The 18,692-nt window shown below is 37.1% G+C and overlaps 1 protein-coding gene across 1 annotated transcript in view; it reads left to right on the top strand.

The window, feature by feature from the left end:
* The first annotated feature begins 3,447 nt into the window (after window positions 1-3,447).
* Window positions 3,448-18,692, top strand: part of LOC110201917 (cytochrome P450 3A9-like) — a 34,904-nt gene continuing 19,659 nt past the window's right edge. The window contains exons 1-6 of the mRNA XM_020977786.2: window positions 3,448-3,634; window positions 10,870-10,963; window positions 12,680-12,732; window positions 15,693-15,792; window positions 16,632-16,745; window positions 17,198-17,286. Of these exons, the coding sequence (XP_020833445.1) occupies window positions 3,564-3,634; window positions 10,870-10,963; window positions 12,680-12,732; window positions 15,693-15,792; window positions 16,632-16,745; window positions 17,198-17,286 (521 nt within the window). The 5' untranslated portion in view covers window positions 3,448-3,563. The remainder of the gene's footprint in view (window positions 3,635-10,869; window positions 10,964-12,679; window positions 12,733-15,692; window positions 15,793-16,631; window positions 16,746-17,197; window positions 17,287-18,692) is intronic.

Here is an 18,692-nt window from a genome sequence, read left to right as displayed (position 1 = left end):
TCTTGCCTCAATTTTATCTTCTATAAAATGGAGATAATACTTGTTATTATGTGGAAAGCATCTTTTAAGCTTCGAAGTGCTAAGTAAACATGAGCTGTGATAATGCTCAGAATACAATATTTTCCACATCCAAGGATAATTGAATAAAAAAGGTTGCTATATACACAATCCCTTGAAATCCTCTTCCTTATTTCTACATGGACTACAAACTCACTGTTCTCCTAACTGGGAATGACCATCCATCAATTCCTTACCTATCCAAATGATGACATTCTTCTAGATTTACCTAAAATCTTTCATTATTCACTGAATCCCCAGTGATCTTGGGCTTCTATGTCAGTCATGTGATCTTCCATCCACTTGATCTGCTTTCTGTTTGTACTTACAAATGTCTTTTTCCATAAGGTCTTCAAAAGAAAAGATCCTGTATTAATCTCCACTTAAATCCCTCACCAAGTCTAGCTTAGTATAATATTTTTAGTTGGCTTTCAAAAATTGTCAGTGATTGATAAACACAAATGCACTACTACTCCTGGAAACATAACTAAAATACATAAAAATAAAACAAATGCCCTCATAATGGTGGTACAGTGGTTCTAACACTGTGCAAGGTGGACAGATAGTATGTTATCTTTCTTTAGTTCTCAATCAATTAATCAAAGCATCTCAGTATTGGTAGATGTGTTAAGCAGTGATTTACAGATGAAAATTCCACTTCATAAGGGAAGGAGAAGGCAAGAGGCAGAGTAAATCTGGATATGCAGCATTAAAAAAGACAATTAGCAATTAAGGAATTAAAAATTAGCAGCAAACAATTAGAAATTGAAGGAATGTTGATTAACTGGGGAATGGCTGAACAAAGTGTGCAACATGAATGTAATGGAAAGCTACTATGGTATAAGAAATGACGAGCAAGTGAAATTCAGAAAAACCTAGGAAGACTTATGTGAAATGATGCTGGGTGAAGTGAGCCCAACCAGGAAAACACTGTACTAAAAATTCAAGAACAATTATTCTTGTAAAAGCTTTTCTATCTCAGGAGGAAGATGAATAGAAAAAAACAATTATTCCATATTCTGCCTAAGCTATTTGAAAAAATAGTAAAGAGATCTTACCAATTTCCTTCAATGACACAAATGTATTCTTGATACTTTCACCAGGAGAGTCAAAATGAGGAAAGAAAGCTAGGTATCCATTTTCCTAATGAATATTGATGCAAAAATTTTAAAGCAAATGCTATCAAAAAGATAATATATCCCAAAGCTGATATATTATAAACAACTAATTGGACTTACATGAAGAATGCAAGTTAGGTGCCAAATTAGAAAAACTATAAACTTAGTTGACAATAGTTACAATAAAATCAACCAATATTATATTTTATTATTATTTTTATTATCACCATTATTATTTGGTGTTAACACTATTATTTTCATTGACTTGAAAGTTTATACATGCAAAAAATTAGTGAAATAGAATGCAACTCAATTCTTTTACGTATATAAAGCAAAATTTATAAATATTTTAATAATTTATAAATCTTATAAACATTTTACATGTAAATAATTGGAAAAAAGTTAATTATTCATGGGTAAACTAAGCCAATATAACAAAATTAAGAAAATTACATAAATTAGTTTACTTATTCAGGGCCACACTAATCAAATTACCAAAGGATCACTTCTTGGAGCTGAAACAATAATAATAAAATTCATTTGAAGTTCAATTCAATATAATTTACCAACAATCAAAAACCTACTATGTGTTAAGAATTAAGCTAAGTGCTATAGATACAAGTAAAAAAAAGATAATCTCTTCCCTCAAAGAGCTTACAGTCTAATTGGGGAAGACAATACACAAAAAGAAGGTGAAAAAAAAAGGAGTGATTGGAAGTGGGAGAGAAGGTATCCAGAACAGAAGTATGAGAATGGTAGAGTCAAATATAGGGAGTGTAACTGGTTGAATAAGGAACAAGAAGTCAAGAATATCCAGGGAATCATTGAAAAAAAATGGAAAGGAAAGGAGCTCAGCCTGAATTCAAACTATACTACTACAAAAACATATTTGTTTGCTTGTTTTTTTCTTTTTTTTTGATGAGGCAATCAGGGTTAAGTGACTTGCCCAGGGTCACACAGCTAGTGTTATGTGTCTGAGACTGGATTCAAACTCAGGTCCTCCTGACTCCAAGGCCAGAGCTCTATACACTGCACCACCTAGTTGCCCCATACAAAAACATATTTGTGAAAACAACAACAACTTCTATTGGGTAACAAATAGAGAACTTGAGTAGTGGAAAAATTAGGGACATGATTTAGAGAAACAAATGAGCATAGTCACCAGTTTTTGATAATGACGAAGATTCCAGATTTTGAGATAAGAACTGTTGGAAGAACAGTCTAACCAAAATGTTTTAGGAAGGTGTTCCAACTGTCTTCCAATGCTTCGAGGGTTGTTGCATTGATGAGGAATTATACTCGATTTACAGGGCAGCAGAGAGCAGAACTAGGACCAATCATGAAAGTTACAGAGAGATAGATCCTGGCTTACCGAGAGAGAAAATTCCTGAGGATTAGAACTACCCAGAATTGGAATTGAGTTGCCTCCAGAAATAGAAGGTTTGCCTTCTTGGAGGTCTTCAGAGAAAGGTAGGTGATGCAGTGGATAGAGCACCAGGTCTGGAGTAAGGAGACCCAAAGTTCAAATCCAGCCTTAGACACTTAGCAGCTGTGTGGCCCTGCTCCAGTCACTTCACCCTGTTTACCTTAATTCCTGATCTGTAAAATGAGCTGGAGAAGGAAAAGGTAAAACACTTTGTAGACATTAATTCTTTTGAGTTTCACAAAAAACCTGTTAGGAATGTATTATAAATATTATTTTCCCCATTTCTCAAATGACAAAGTAAAGGCCCAAAGATGATACACCAAGAGCTTGAAGAGTCCTTTGTGCTCTCTGAGTCTCTCGTTATTGATGAGAAGTGTTAGATCCTGTTATGTAAAGCAAATTTTCCATGGTCATAGAGGCCATAGATGGTGGACCTTGCATTCAAACATGCCTAATGAATCTGAGTTCACCTCTTTTTTATTGTTCAATGACTCATGACATACGATTATTAATTGCCATATGCAGAAATTTCATCTTGGTACCCCAAGGACTAAGTGCAATGCTTGACACATATAGGTACTTATAAATTCTTGATGAGTGCTTCATTTGTACTTTAGACTTCCATAAAACTTTGACTTCACTCTGTTTTTGTCAGCAATGTTTCTGATAAGGATTAAAGATTTTTTTTTATCATTACTGTTATGCCCTTAAAATGGGTAAGGTTAATTATTATTTTCTGAACTTTACTGACCATCACAGAATTCCATGAACTTTCTCCCCTACTGGATCATAGTTTCATTGGCTGTGCCTTTAATTCCACCCTCTGTCTTAATGTCTATATATTCCTTTCAGAATTTGTCCGGGAATTACAACAGCACTTGAAGTCGAGGTATTAAGAACAAAGGCACAAACAGAGACGAGGAAAAGAGACAAGAATAAAAAGCGAACTGGAGAGCGTGACAATGGACATCATCCCAAGCTTAAGTGCTGGAACCTGGGCACTGCTTGTTCTCTTTCTGACTCTCCTGTTTCTGTAAGTGAGAACCTCCTTTTTCCCCCTTACAATTTATCAAAATATTAGACTCAGCTTTTTGTGACTGTCACAGGACATTTCACAATGATTGGTTTCTAGTTGCTCCTACTTTTTGTATAGTGTACATAAGGATATATAGGTTATTTAGTATGTCTGTAACTGAAAATGCTGACTTTCTTTTTTCTATATAAGTGAATTAACACAGTTTGTTAGAAAAAGTACCAAGAGAAAACTATAAACTCTTTGATCAAAGGCTCTATAGTCTTTTCCCAAAAGAATAGATTTTGAGGATATTCCTTCGGTATAGGTTAAGTGATTTAAAAGCCAAGAAAACTCCTTAAAGAAACCTGATTTCATGTCAGTTGTCTGGCTTTTCTTGGTACCTTTCCAATATTTCTTCCTATAATTTTACTTTTCACAATTTGAAAAGTATTTCCTTTTGTCCAAAAAGTTAGAGCTTTTTTCCCCCTAATGCTTATGTTGACAAACACACTAGTCTTTTCTATCAGTCACTTTCTAGGGATTCTGCATGACATGTTTCTGCATTCTCTTTTTCAAAGGCTTTGGGGTTGGAACATTGGCAAAAGTTGAGTTTTCCTGTTTTGCTCAATTTATCTCTTTTAACTAATCACCATCCTAGAAAGGCAGAGAACTAGAAGTCTGGTCAAGGTCATGGATACATGTCAGTGATGGAAGCTGTTCTGTACAAAAATACCAAAATGATCGATTATGTCTAGTGTTTCAATCCTCACAAGCTGATGGGACCCAAGGTACTGTCCTGGCAGGAGAACCAGTAGAGACTCAACTGCAGACATTGCAACACCCAAAACCTCAGCGTTTGTTGTCTTTAATTTTTTTAGGCTTCTGATGGCTTCAAGGTCTATCATTTAATTATGCTCTATGGAATATAAACTTTTCTTGCTTAGGTTTTATTTCCTGGTTTCTTGGTTAGTTTACCACAAAATGAGGCAGCAGTCACTGCTAAATATTCAAGAAAAATTCACAGAACTTCATTAATTTTTCTTTGTATTTTTTCCTGCAGACTCTGAATGATGCTAATTTAGTGAGGTAGTAGAAGCTGATATTCATATGCCCATTGTGTACTAAGATTTTCAAAATCTGCTGTAAGTGAATGGAAGGATTTTGGTAGTTCTCCACATAGACATAAAAATTGACTAGTCTGGAAAAAATGACGTTGCTGTTGAACACGGAGATAATTTAATATTGTCATCCCTACATCCAGGTTTTTTCCTTAGAGCTATCAGGAAATATCAGAAAGTTATAGGACTGGGGAAATAAGAATATTAAATGCCACGAGAACCTTTTACATTCATGCCAAAATCCCAGCAACAATGATGGCTTAGGAGGCCCCTAGCAAACTAGAACGATAATGTAATCTGCAGTGAAAGGATCTAAACTGAGCTTTCTCTGTTGATACTCTCTTACCGATGTGACCTTATCCAAGGATCTTAAATTGTTGAGCCTCAGTTTCCTCATTCATGTAGTGACATGACTATGAAGGTGGATTCTGAAGCCTCCTAAAACTCTAGATTTATGATTCTATCATCCTAAGTCCCATACTGAAAGTCAGAATTGTCTATGTGTGCTGCTTTGAGCCATTGGTGGCTGAGGAAATGATGTATTACAGTGTTTAGAGGAACATAGGATCTCTATCCTATGGGAAGGAACTTGGGGATAATCTACTACAACTTGCTAATTTTCTCCCTCATTTGGCAAATGAGGAACTTAAGGTTAAGACAAGAGAAGTAGCCTGCCTAAACAAACAACACAACACAACACAACACAACACAACACAATAGAAATATAATATAAAGTAACATATGTTATGGTATATGTATGGAACCTATTACTTTGAGATTTTAATCAGCAAACAGATATGCTGAGCAAAAAAGAAGGGAAACTATACTCTAGATGAGGAAATAATATCAACGTTAAATATATGGATGATGAATGTTATGACAATCATGTTCCTTCAAAAAACTTTTTAGAAACTTTATTGAGAAGTTAAAACTTAATAAGTTGAGCCTCTGAAACGACAGTCATAATCTTACTGCACACTCCAGCCTATACTGAAGTAGAATCAGGTGAAGTAATATATAAATAGCAAGGAAAGAAAACAATATAGTTCCCATTCAGGCTTGCTAGAAATTTTTTACCACATTTGAGCTCACATTCTTTTTTTTTTTTTTTTTTTCTCTTTTATGTAGGTGAAGTTACAGTGTCAGGATGTAACAATTCCGGTTTTATTGCTTTTGCTATATCTCATCACATAAAGGTCCTTCCATATCTTCTTGTGAACATTAACCATAATTATTGTGGGAAGTTCTATTATATTTGATTATGATACTATACTATAATTAGTTTAGCCAATTTTAATAATATCGGAGTCTAATTTTTTCTTTTCATAATAAAGGACCAATGAATATGTTTTATGTGCATAAGTAATTTAAACATGTTATGCTTATTTCTGTGACACTTTCCTGATAGAGGAATTGCTTGATTAAAAGGTATATTCAATTTTGTGACTTATGACATATTGGGACACTGCTCTCCAAAATATTTTCTTGAGTCTGAAATCCCACCAACAATGTGATAGGTTATCTGATTCCTCACAAGCCCACCAAAAGTGGGTAGGACCACTGTGGATCTAACTACAAGGTTCTGCAATATATTCTGGTTTAGGACAATAACTTCAAATGCATCTACAAATGGAAACACTTGGGACACCTCACCATATACCATCTTGCTTTGCACTCTGTTATTGAACACCCCCCCTAGCAATGTCAAACACCTTCAGCAAACCTGTCTCCTTATTCAGTAGAAAAGTCTTTGAGGAATAAAGCTGTGGGACTCCCATAGCATATTGTATGGGTGCATGATAAGCTTGAGTAAGCTACAGTATATAATGAAGGAAAGAAGAAAGGACATTAGGAAAGAAGGAATTTAGGAAGGCAGGAAAAGAGAAAGTAAATGTGGAAGTAAGAAAGAAATAATTTTTCAAGCATGTACTGTATTCTAGGTACTGTGGTACATACTTCAACAATATACTTATTTATCCTCACAACAATCCTGAAAGCTAGGTACCATTATTACATTCATTTTACAAGTCAGAAAGTTGAGGCAAAGAGAGGTTAAGTGACTTGCTCAGGAACATACATCTACTTATGGTTGAAAGCTGTATTTGAACTAAGGATTTCCTGACTCTAGGTTCAGTGTTCTATCTACCAGGTCACCTAGCTCTGAAGAAGTCGTTCAAGAAAATCATGAAAGAGGAGTTCACATCTTCCCCCTTTTCTTATGTGTGGATTCATAAATCCTGTCACAATTAGTTGTGAACATGTTAGAGATTTTAAAGCTATAGGATCCAAGAGGAGGGCATGGTCAATAGAGAGAAATGTTAAGAGAGAACTTTAAAAACTGAGAAAAAGTTATTGATTTTAATTTCACAATTAAGAACTTGTTGTTGCTATTGGAAACATCAACTTTAGCTGAATAAAGAGATCATAAGACAAAATACAAGTCAAGTTAGGCTATCCTGGAGTGGATCTCAGATCCCAGCCCTGGGACAGAGCTTGGAGAGAGAGCTTGAAATCTTCACCTGAAACTCTGAAGAAGGTTTGCAGCACATGGACACCTAGAAATGTTCTTGAACTCAGCTCAACCCCAGGCTTGCAACTTGGGGCTTGGGACAACCTACTCACTAGGGACTCAGTGCCCAAAGCTTCCAGGTGAGTATACTGCAGACTTAGTACTCCACACAGGAAAGCTTTATGGGAGACTCCAGAGGGTCTATCAACAAACACTCAACTCCAAAAGATCTCTAACCTGCAATGCCAGGTTGCTGAGAACATGTGAGAGAAGGAATGACTAAACAAACAAAAAGAAAAGAGTTATTAAGAGAACAAGGATACTCAAGCCACAAACCAAGAAGAGAAGATTAATCAAAATATATAAACAGTGCCCGCAAAATCAATTAGTATCCCTAGAAGAAGCAATGCAAGAGCTAAAAAAAATGAATTTCAAATGGTATTATAAATGAATTGAGAGTGACAGAGGAAAGAACTGGAAAAGAAATGAGAGCCATGAAGGAGAGAATTGCCTGTTGGGCATAAATGGTACAAAATTTTACCCAACTAACTGCCTTCTTGATAATTAGTATGGACCAAACCAAAGATAATGATTCCATGAGATAAGAAATGTTCAAACAAAGCCAAAAGACAGAAAAATAGAAGATAATATAAGGTATCTCATATAAAAAAAACTGATGTAGATAACAGATCAAGGAGAGATCATTTAAGAATCAGTGGACTACCTCAGCCCCAAACTACTCCAAAGACCTTTAAATAATGTCTAAAAACAAATTTTGGAGTATCAAAACCCACAAAAGGGCGCAGTGGAACAGTTTCCAGCTGATGACCACTTAGAATGTCATCAGGAAAAAAATCTTCTGCACTTGGGTGAGAGTGAAGCACAGTCCATGGCATGTCACTTCCCAGCAAACCTGCCTGGTGCTGCCCTGAGGCCCGCAGGGGACCTTTGTACCTGATGTTGAGCTGAAGGGATGGGGTGGATTGGTGTGGTGGCTGGCACTGCTGGAGACTACAGGAACAGCTGGTGTCAGCTTCCACCCATTTGCCTAGTGCTATGGGGAGGCATGTGGGAGAGCCCTGTTCTGTGTCAGGGCTATGGGAGGATCTTAGTGCTCAGCTGTTGCTGTGCAGAGGTCAGGTTGAGGGTTGACTGGTGCTTTTCAGGGCCTGTGGCTGGCTTGCTTGCCAAGACCTTTCCTATCCTGGAGTGAGCTCCCTTGTCTTTGTGCCAGTTCTGCCATTCCCAGGATTCATTCTGGGGTGCTATTTTATAGTTATTTGGAGTTGAAAATGGGAGAGTTCAGTTGATTTCCTGCTTCCTTTGCCATCTTGGCTCCTTGATGTCTTTCCAAGCATTCTTGATTTTTTTAAGACTATAATACAGTGGAAACTTTTAACTATGAACATGAGAGTAAAGGGAAATATAAAAAGCTGAGCAATCAGGAAAGACATTATATGAATGAGATGTTTGCATTAAACTAGGGGGAGGGGTAGGATGCAATATCTCCTAAGAATTGTAGTGCCATCTGAGGTCATGGATGGGGTCAAAAACAATAGAGACTTAGGATGTGATTTTTGTAATGATCTAATGATCTTCAAGGGGAAGGGAAAAGGAAAAGAGAAAGAATATCCTGGAGAAGAAAAGAAGAGGAATGGAGGGGATCTATGCCATAATTGGAGGTGCAAGTAGAAATCCAAATCAGTTAAGAAGAATGGGGGAAGGGTATGACTTGAACCTCACTTTGAACAGAATGCAAAGCAAAATGAGAAGAACCAGAAGAATAGCTAGTATGATATTTTTAAATGATCCATTTTGAAAATCTTAAGAACTCTGATCCTCATAATAATTAACTGTGAGTCCAAAGGATAAATAATTTAGAATGCTGTCCATCTCCTGCCACAGGTGATGGACTAGCTATGCAGAGAGAGACATGCATTTTCACATATGGAAAATGTGGGGATGTGTTTTGCATGACTGTTTATTTGTTATAGAGCTTTAGCTTTCCTTTTTTTCCCCCTCTCTGTGTGTGTGTGTGTGTGTGTGTGTGTGTGTGTGTGTGTGTGTGAAGAGGATGGAAGTTGAGCCAACACTTGTTAATATAAAATTATTATTTTTACTAAAAAAGTGAAGTCAGAACTTTGGAGGTTACTGAATGGCAGTGGTTTGGGGACTAGAGTTGAAGGTAATGATGAAAAATAAGATTATGAAAAACAAGATGTGGAAACAAAAGATTTTATAAGATGTGATCATATAAAGCAATTTCAGAATCCCTGACCACAGAAGTATTGAATATTTGGCTGATAATGAGATCAAGGTTGTTATTATCCTCTTATATGAGTGATGGGAAATGAAGGTATAGGACATGGGACTTGAGATTAAGGAAATAGAGAAGCCAGGGTGTTTTGAGGCCAAACTGAATTTTGATTGCACTTATAGGTATAAGGTAAGATTGCGGGGGAAGAGTGAGACAGAGTCTGAAGTCCTTGCAAAAAGAGAGCTGTAATACAATGCATAACTGCTTCCAGAGCTGGATTTGGTAAGATATATCTGGAAAGAATAAAACTCAAAGTAAGACAAGTTGCTAAGTGATAACAGAGAATGGATCTAGGAGTGGTAATAAGGAACAATGAAAAAATATACGGAGTCCTCCACCAGGAGTAGTATATTAGAGGAAGTGAGAACCCAGGAGATGAAGGGAAATGTATTAATAATAAAATGCAGATCCAAAAGACAGAATGGAAGAGGGGGCAGAGCTAGATTGTTACCTGAAAGGAGGAGGTCTGTGATGTGCAGGGATAAAAGAACTGGAAATAGAGGTAAGGGAAGTGGGTGATTTTTGCTTAGTCATCTAAGAACACCATTTCAGATGGAAGAGTAAGCAGTAGGATTATGCTAGTCATAGCAGACAGTCATTTCTCTTTCTAATATCAAGGAAGGAGAGATATTAGGAATGGTGTAAATAGATCTTCCTGCATTTAAGGTCCTAACAATAAGAGGTATGGTATCAAAATCTTTGGTGTTAAGGCAGATCATTAAGGTAAATGAAAGATACTGGAAACTGTGATTGTGGCGCCTTGTGTTCTGGTTCTAAAGATGAGTAGTCTGGTGTCTGAGGCACCAAAGCTGGGTTAGGTTCTGGAGAGGAGGGCTTCATGTCTGAGGTACATATACTGAGCTGCCTTGGATGTATATGTATGGTGTATTGAGCCCAGACTGGGTCAAGTCTGGCAACAGAGACTTGGTCCTAGTCACAGTACAATAGAGTTCAGCTATAGTAATGATGGAATAAATCCAGACAGAGGGGAAATATATTCCAGTAGCAATGCTAATGTTGGTTTACTCGAGGCTTGCCAAACTTGATTACACCTAATGTGTGGTCTCAGGTGTTGATTGAGACTTCAAAAATCTCAGCTGGGCTATATGATATCTCAGGATGTCTTTGGGAGCCATAACATATCTCTGGAAGTGCCCCATTGGCACTTGGATCTGATTGAATGAAACCTTACCTCAGAGTTTCCTTTACAGCTACTCCCTTTCTGATTACTGACAAGTGGACTGCACCTTTTATGTCTTTGGTCTTTGCCGTGGCTGTAATGTCTTTGTATTTTTCCTTCACTTTATAGATATGGGACCTGGACACACAAGGTCTTTAAGGAGCTGGGAATTCCAGGACCAGCACCTCTTCCTTTCTTTGGCACAGCTCTTGCTTATCACAATGTGAGTTTCTATGAGTTCTCCTTTACTCTCTGTACAGTGGAAAGAACAATTGCTCTCGGCTCAGGAGACTTGGCTACAAATCCCAGCTCTGATACTTATTAGCTACGTGACTTCAGAAGAATCATTTATTCTGTTTAGACCTCAGTTTCCTCATCTGTAAAATGAGAGTTTTAGGATCTTCTGATTCTTTATACGATCTCAGATTTCCCAAAGATAAGTTACAGTGCACTTGTCTTTCAGTGTTATAGGATGGAGTGTGTAGTAGTATTCAGTCCCTCTTTTCCTTGGACAAAAGGCTTCATTAGCAAGTCTTACATACTGAGTATTTTATACTAAATTTTGCCTTAGTGGTTGTCAGTGTTACTAGCACTCTCTGGGAGATTTAGCCATCGATTAAAAGGGAATTTCCTTTTAGGCCATGTGCCCGCAGTGCTCTAGGGGATAACAACTAGGCCTGTGATTTACCTGGCACAAGAATTCCCAGGTGAGGTAATGGCTCTTACTACCTGACTTTCCCCACTACTTTTAGTCTTAGAGTGCTACCTAGAGAATTGATTGATTATCTAGCTCAAGATCACCCAACGAGCATGTGTGAGAGTCAGAACTTGAACCAAGGACTTCTTGGTTTTGAGAGCAGTTTTGAAAGCTCTCTCTGCCTTTCCACTGATTACTTAAGAATATTTGTTTCCAGGTGTTGGTGCATAGATAGGACAGACATCATGTAAAGCTTTACATCATAAGATGTGACATGTAATGGAAAGAACTAGAGTCAATGGCTGAGCATGGGTAACCGTTTACCTTTTGTGTCCTTCAGTTTAGTAATTACCTCATCAGTTGCTGTGAGAATCAAATGAGACACATTGACTCATGAAATGGATGTGAAACAGCTTTAGAAAGTGCAAGATACTATTAAAAACTAAAGGGATTATACTAATCATAATTATAATTATAATTAACATCATAATTACATTATTATAATTATATTAACAATAACATTTTAATGAACATCTATTAATCATTTACTTTGAGTAATAGGCATTAAATAGAGGATTCTTAACGTGGAAAACATAATTCTTTTGGATCACTATTTTTAGCAAAATAGGTTTCTTTTGTAATGTGATGTGTTTTGTGCATTGTAAAACACCATTTTGAGAAGGGGGTCCATAGTCATTTCTAGACCATTAAAAGGTCTATGACACTAAAATGGTTAAGAAGCCCTTTACTAGGGATAATAACAAAGATAAAAAAATCAATGACAGGTGACCCAAAGGTGCTATTATCCAGTACAGATAATGACATATATTTATGTAATTGTAATTTAAATGAGAATATAGTGAGAGCATAAGTGTATAAAGTATATCAATCCATTTGATCAAGTGCCTAGAGTGTTCTAGGAACTGGGTTACAATGACAGTGACTAGAACAATGCCTACTTTAAACAGTCTTTCATAATATGGGAAAAAGGAATTAGAGTTAAAATAAGGAGACCAAGGATCCCGGAGAAATCTCATTCTGCTGGAAAGATCAGGTAAGACTTTGTGGTAGTGACCACATTTGAGCTGGGTCAGATATCAAGAAGTAGAAATAGGGGTGGGCAACAATATGCAGGCAAAGTGAAGAGCACAACAGCATTAGTAATAGAATATAACATAAGGCATTTTAACTTCATTATTGAGGATTCATGCCAATATCTGATTTTAAAATGTTTTCTTACAGGGCTTTATAGAGTTTGACAAGACTTGTTTTAAAAAATATGGGAAAACCTGGGGGTGAGTACTCTAAATAATCTTTCCATCATAACTACACATTTAAATGGTCAGTCAGTCGTAGCTCCCCACTGACTCCAAATACATTTATGAAGGTATAGGTATGGGAGATCTGTTTAATGCCACAGAATTCTAGTTCAGGCCCACAGCATTTTAACAGATGCACCTACTAAGAAATTACTTGGGGTCCTGCATTCTTTACATGACCCTATGTTTTATTTCAGTGGCTATGCTAATGTTGAAGAAACAGCGAAACATTGTTTAAAGTGCCTTCTATGGAAAGCCCTGCTGAGCAATGCAGATACAATGACAGAAATGCAAGAGTTCCTTCCCTGAAGGAGCTTCCATTCTGTTGTACAATTCAACATGAAAAGAAGATTAGTAATTAAAAGATGATCAGAGAAGTAATAACATATTGGGTGATGAGAGTAACCAATACTTCTTTGAAAATTAATTTTACTTCAAAAGACCATTCTTCCACTTTCTTCAATTTACTGTCTAAAATCCTATTAATTCTGACCCATGAATTTTGACTCAATGAATTTGTGATAATTCTTACTTAATAAATGTCATTCTTAGTGAGCATGAGTTGTTAAACAGTAGTGGCATTTTTAGAAATGTTAGAAATTTTGGGTGATACATAATTATATATGTAACAGCAAATTACAGAATATCACATGAACTCACTTTTATTTCCACAAGTAACCATTGATAAACTGGTTAACATTAGTGCGGCACCTGATATCCTGTCAGTCTGGAACCTCCTATTAGCTACCCCAGATTCTAGAGATTTGGGAAGAGGGCCAGAAGCCTTTCCAAATCTTACTTCTTGAGCACAGATTTTTTACTTTCACTAGTCATTCATATGACACACAGTCCTATAACTAACAGAGAATATAACTAAATAGCAATGAAAATTAATCAGCAACACAACTCTATGCAGTCTCTATAAACTTTGAGCTCACTCTCCCACAAATGACACTAAAATTCAATGAGAAGAAGGGATCTTTGCTGGAATTATGCCAGGACAACTACTCATTGGCACACACTTGGGTTGAGCACATGTGTGAAGGGATAAGCATATAGGGGCATAAGTGAAGAAGACACACACATATGTATATATGTATGTACAAGTATATATGTACATATAGTGTCAAGATTAGAATCAAGAAAACCTGAGTTCAAATTTGGCCACAGATTTTTAGTAGCCATGTGACTATGAGCAAGTCACTTAGCTTTCTTTCCCTCAGTTTCCTCATCTGTAAAATAAGCTTGAGAAGGAAATGGCCCACTCCAGTATATTTGCAAAGAAATCACCAGATGGGGTCATGAAGATTTGCACATGACTGAAATGAATGAACAACAACAACACCAATGTTGTATTATATTTTCCTATTTCATTTTAATCCGGTAACCAAGTATTTTTAAAAGATTTTTAAATATTTTAAAAATTTAATTAAATTTTTTTTTTAATATTTAAGCAATCGGGGTTAAATGACTTGCCCAAGGTCTCACAGCTAGTAAGTGTCAAGTGTTTGATCTGAGGCTGGATTTGAACTCAGGTCCTTCTGACTTCAGGGCCAGTGCTCTATCCACTGCAGCACCTAGCTGCCCTGTAACCAAGAATTTTAAAGCTGTTAGTAGTGCACCAATGAGTTTGAAACCTCTGATTTATATAGTAATCTATTTTCATAAATTTGTAGCTTATATTCAACTAGTTTTCCTCCCTCTTATCTCAGATTCCTTCAGTTTCCTGGAATTTTCAATTCCATCTGCAACATCTCTCCAGTCCATTTTATAATCCTATTGCCACCAATACCAACATTAGTACAAGTTGTTATTAACACTCATAGAGAGTATTGTTGTGGCCTCCTGACAAGATTCATCCTACCTTCACTATCTCTTCTACTTGGTCCTTTTAAAAACTATTAATTTTTAGAAACTGTTTATTTATTTTTAACATCTATTTAAAAAAATATGAGTTCATAATATTTGCCGCCATGCTGTCCCTCCCTGACCCATTGAGAAAGCAAGTAATATGATATAATTATATATGTGAAATCATGCAAAACATATTTTCATATTAGCATGTTCCAAGAAAAATAAAATCAAAACACAATATGCTTCATCAGTTTTTCCTTTGTGGGCAGAACAGCATTTTTATCTTGAATGGGTCCTTTGGAATTTTCTTAGATCATCTGGTCTTTTCTTCATACAATGATGTGTTTATGTTCATATATCTTCACAGAAGTCCACCCTGGCTCCCTTATGCCTCCTAAGTAAAATTCAAAAACTGCTGCCTGATGTTCAAGACTCTACCTTGCAAGCTACCACCCTATCTTCCCAGACTTATATCCTATCAGTGCTCTCTATAAACTCTTCTTTAGCCAGATTAGATGGCTGGCTCCCAAACACACTTGCCAATCTCATGCCACTGTGACTGCTCAGGCTGTTTGATGTCATCGAAATGTCCTCCTGTCTTCCTTTTCCTATTGAGTGCCTGACCATTCTTTAAAACTCAATTCAAATGTCACCTTCTTAAAGAAGCTATTCCCCTTTCCCATAATACCTAACAACAACTATAACAACAACAACAACAACATCTTCTCTTCGAGGTTTTCAAAGTTCTTTTTTCCATCCTCACAACAGCCCTTTAATACTGAAGGTATTCTTTTCCTCATTTTGCCAATGAGGAAACTGAGTTGAAAGAGATAACTGATTTGCATAGGGTCACAGAGTAGGAAGTGTCTGAGGCTGGGTTCTAACTCAAGCATGCATTAGCAATTTCATAAACATTCTGTGATGAATTTTATTTTAAATTCTTGGCTCAACCCCAGATCTCAAAATTGAAACATAAGGCAGCAGGGAGCTCATGGCCATTAATTTATAGTTTCCACTTGCAATCTCTGTTTCCAACAGTGTAACTTGGTGACTGATGTAATTTGCTCCATTTTGGGACATAGGTTTTATGATGGCAGACAACCTGTATTGGCCATCATGGATCCAGAGATGATCAAATCAGTGATGATAAAAGAGTGCCATTCTGTCTTCACCAATCGTCGGGTAAGTGACAGTTGCTGACAGCAATGTGGAAAGCAATCTATGTTCTTACAGATCACAAAGTTTTTAGGCTGTCTATAAACCAGCTTCACTATTGACATTCTTGAAGGAGACAGGGCCGTCAACAGAGCTTAGCTGAGGGCAATGCAACCTGAGCCAGAGACAGAAGGCAGCTTTTGCTGAATGATTTGAAGCCCCATCAACATCTCTTGGGCCCAAAAAACTTGGGAATGGCAATGCCTCCCCAACAACTAGACTTGCTTGTAATTGAGCTTACAGGGCCATTGCTAAAGAGAAAAGTCATTGTGGAAAATGAGCTCACTCTCTTCAGCTCCACAGGCCATAACAGCTACCTCCAACAGACAGATGGGCATAGGAAACATAGTCCTGGAAGCACCCCCAAGCCTCCTTTTCTGCTTTTGGCTAGGCATTACCAGTCATGATCCTGGGAAAAACTCCTGCGGAGAAGGTGCTAGCCATCCCCATCAATTGTCAAACAATTATCTCACATGTGACAGGCCAGCCAGAATGTCATGAGGGAGAAATAAGAGGTGGATAGTCTAGGACATGGCACCCAGGAACCTTGGGAATAACAATGCTTTAGCCATCATCCCAGAAAGCAACCTCTGTAGTGATGCAGCCTGGAAACTACTGCTGCAGGTATAACTGTCACAGCTTTTAAGGACTCAGAAAAGTAATTGTCACCAAAGTTCATAGGCTATAAAGAGTCAGATAACAAACTACAGATAATTAGAATTCATTTTTATACTGGAAAATGTAATTGTATTTCTGATTCTACCACTTAATACAAGTATGATCTTGCCCTTTCCCTTTTTCTCTAGAATTTTGGTCCAACAGGGATTTTAGAGACTGCTGTTTCAATTGCTGAAGATGACCAATGGAAGAGGATTCGAACAATATTGTCTCCCACATTTACAAGTGGAAAACTCAAAGACGTAAGGCAATGGACATTGATCAGATTCTAGAAAAATCTCTAGGGGAGATTAAAAAAATATGTTCCAATGATTTCCTCCAGTTAAAGCCTAATTAATAGGCCCACAAGTTTGAGCTTCTTATAAGGGAATATTTTGTTTCCTTGTTTTTGGTGATACAATGGAGAGAGCTGGAGTTAAAGAACTTGATCTCCAATCTCACCTCTCATGCCTAGGACCCGAGTGACCTTTGGCAAGTCACTTAACCTTTCTGGCTGCAGTTTCCTCCCCTTTAAAATGAAATATTTTGGTTAGATGGCTTAGAAGGCCTCTTTTTACTATAGATATATGATTCTTTATATTCTAGAAGTGAGAAATGAGCATATGAAATACCATTGTGCTTCTTCTGGCTTGGGAAATCTGGTTTGTTCTAGAATTGGGTTTTCTACATGTAACTATTTTCATTCGGCATTTAGATGTTTTCCATTATTAACCAATATGGAGATGTGTTAGTGAAGAACATAAGGAAGGAAGCAGAGGAAAGCAGGCCTGTAACCCTGAAAGAGTAAGTATGGAGCAATAGCTGTAGGAATCTGAGTGCATAGTGCTTGTCTAAGCTTCTCTCCTGCCATCTTTCCTCAGAAACTGAAGCACCCACTTTTAGAATTCTTCTCTTGACTTTTTAATTTACAAAGCAAGTGTCAAGGACAACATCATTAGAATTTCCCCTCTGAGGCTAAATGCCTTGATTAAGCCTTTGACAATTGATCATTCTACTTCTGCTCCTATTTTCTTTGTCTTTTCATATTCTGAACTCTATGTGGTCTGGCTTTCAGATTTATCATTCAAACAAACTCAAAAAAGTTTTAAAAATTTTCCCAAAATTACTGGTTTTTTTTAGTCTTATGAAAACATTTTAAGTTCTTTTTTTAAACTTCGGGCTCTACATCTTCCAGAAATTATATTTGAATTTGTACCCAAGTTATGTTTTCTTTTGAGGCTTTGCTTGTAGATGTTTTTGGAACTCTTTTGGGCTCGTGTTTTGAGTGTCTCTGTCACCACAACAATTTTCCATTGTGGGATTCTTTTGTTTGTTCATTTTTTTCTCAACTTCCTAATTTTAGACATTATATTAGGTCTAAGATCTATACATTTTTGGTGAGAACACATCTGGGTTTGTTCTGCTGCAGCTTTCTTGAATTATTGGTTGTTTTGTTATTCTGGGCTCCAAAGGCCAACTCGTGCTGGGAACTTATGAGCTTTTGATGCCGTTAGTCTTAGGCCAAATTCTGATCACTTCATCTGTCTTTTACCCTTCACCAGGGAGGTCTGAACTCTGCAGCTTCCTGTGGTATGTTTGCGTCTGAGTAGTAATAGACTGCTGTTGGACTGAGACACTATCATGAAAGTGGAAAACTCTCCTGGTTCAAAGTGATAAAACTGTAGCCTTTCCTTTCATCTAAGATTCCTTCCATCATTACTCCTCAGTAGGCCTCAGATTGCTCTATAAGCTAGAGCTGAGAACAACTCTTTTACTGGAGTCTCAAGCACGTTGTTATTGTTCACTTCTGAACTCCCCTCTTACTTGTTGGGCCTGTGGCTGATCCTCACATCAGTGTCCTGGTCCTTTTCATATTCCACACTGCATCTGTGACCCAGAAAGGTGTCAGAAGCAAAAACCTGCCACTTGACAGGTTTCTGTGCCCTATATGAGTTCTCAGTGTCTCAGTATTTGTTTAGAACCTTTTATTTCCCTTGGGCAGTCTATAGTTACTGCAATATTCCATAGTGCTAATTTCTGGCCAATATTATGCATCTCCCTATGGCAACCTGGGCTGGACAAATGACTCAGTGTTTTTTTCTCCTTCTTGGATTTCCAAATCATTAGCCAGTCTGGTCCATTTTCTAGAGTAATTTTGGGGTGGATGGAGTTCTCTGTGCTTCTTACTTCTTTTCCATATCAGCTGCATC

This window comes from Phascolarctos cinereus, unplaced genomic scaffold, assembly GCF_003287225.1.
Source record: "Phascolarctos cinereus isolate Bilbo 61053 unplaced genomic scaffold, phaCin_HiC Scaffold_4;HRSCAF=312, whole genome shotgun sequence".
NCBI lineage: Eukaryota > Metazoa > Chordata > Mammalia > Diprotodontia > Phascolarctidae > Phascolarctos > Phascolarctos cinereus.
This window is presented reverse-complemented; position numbering and strand designations above follow the sequence as displayed.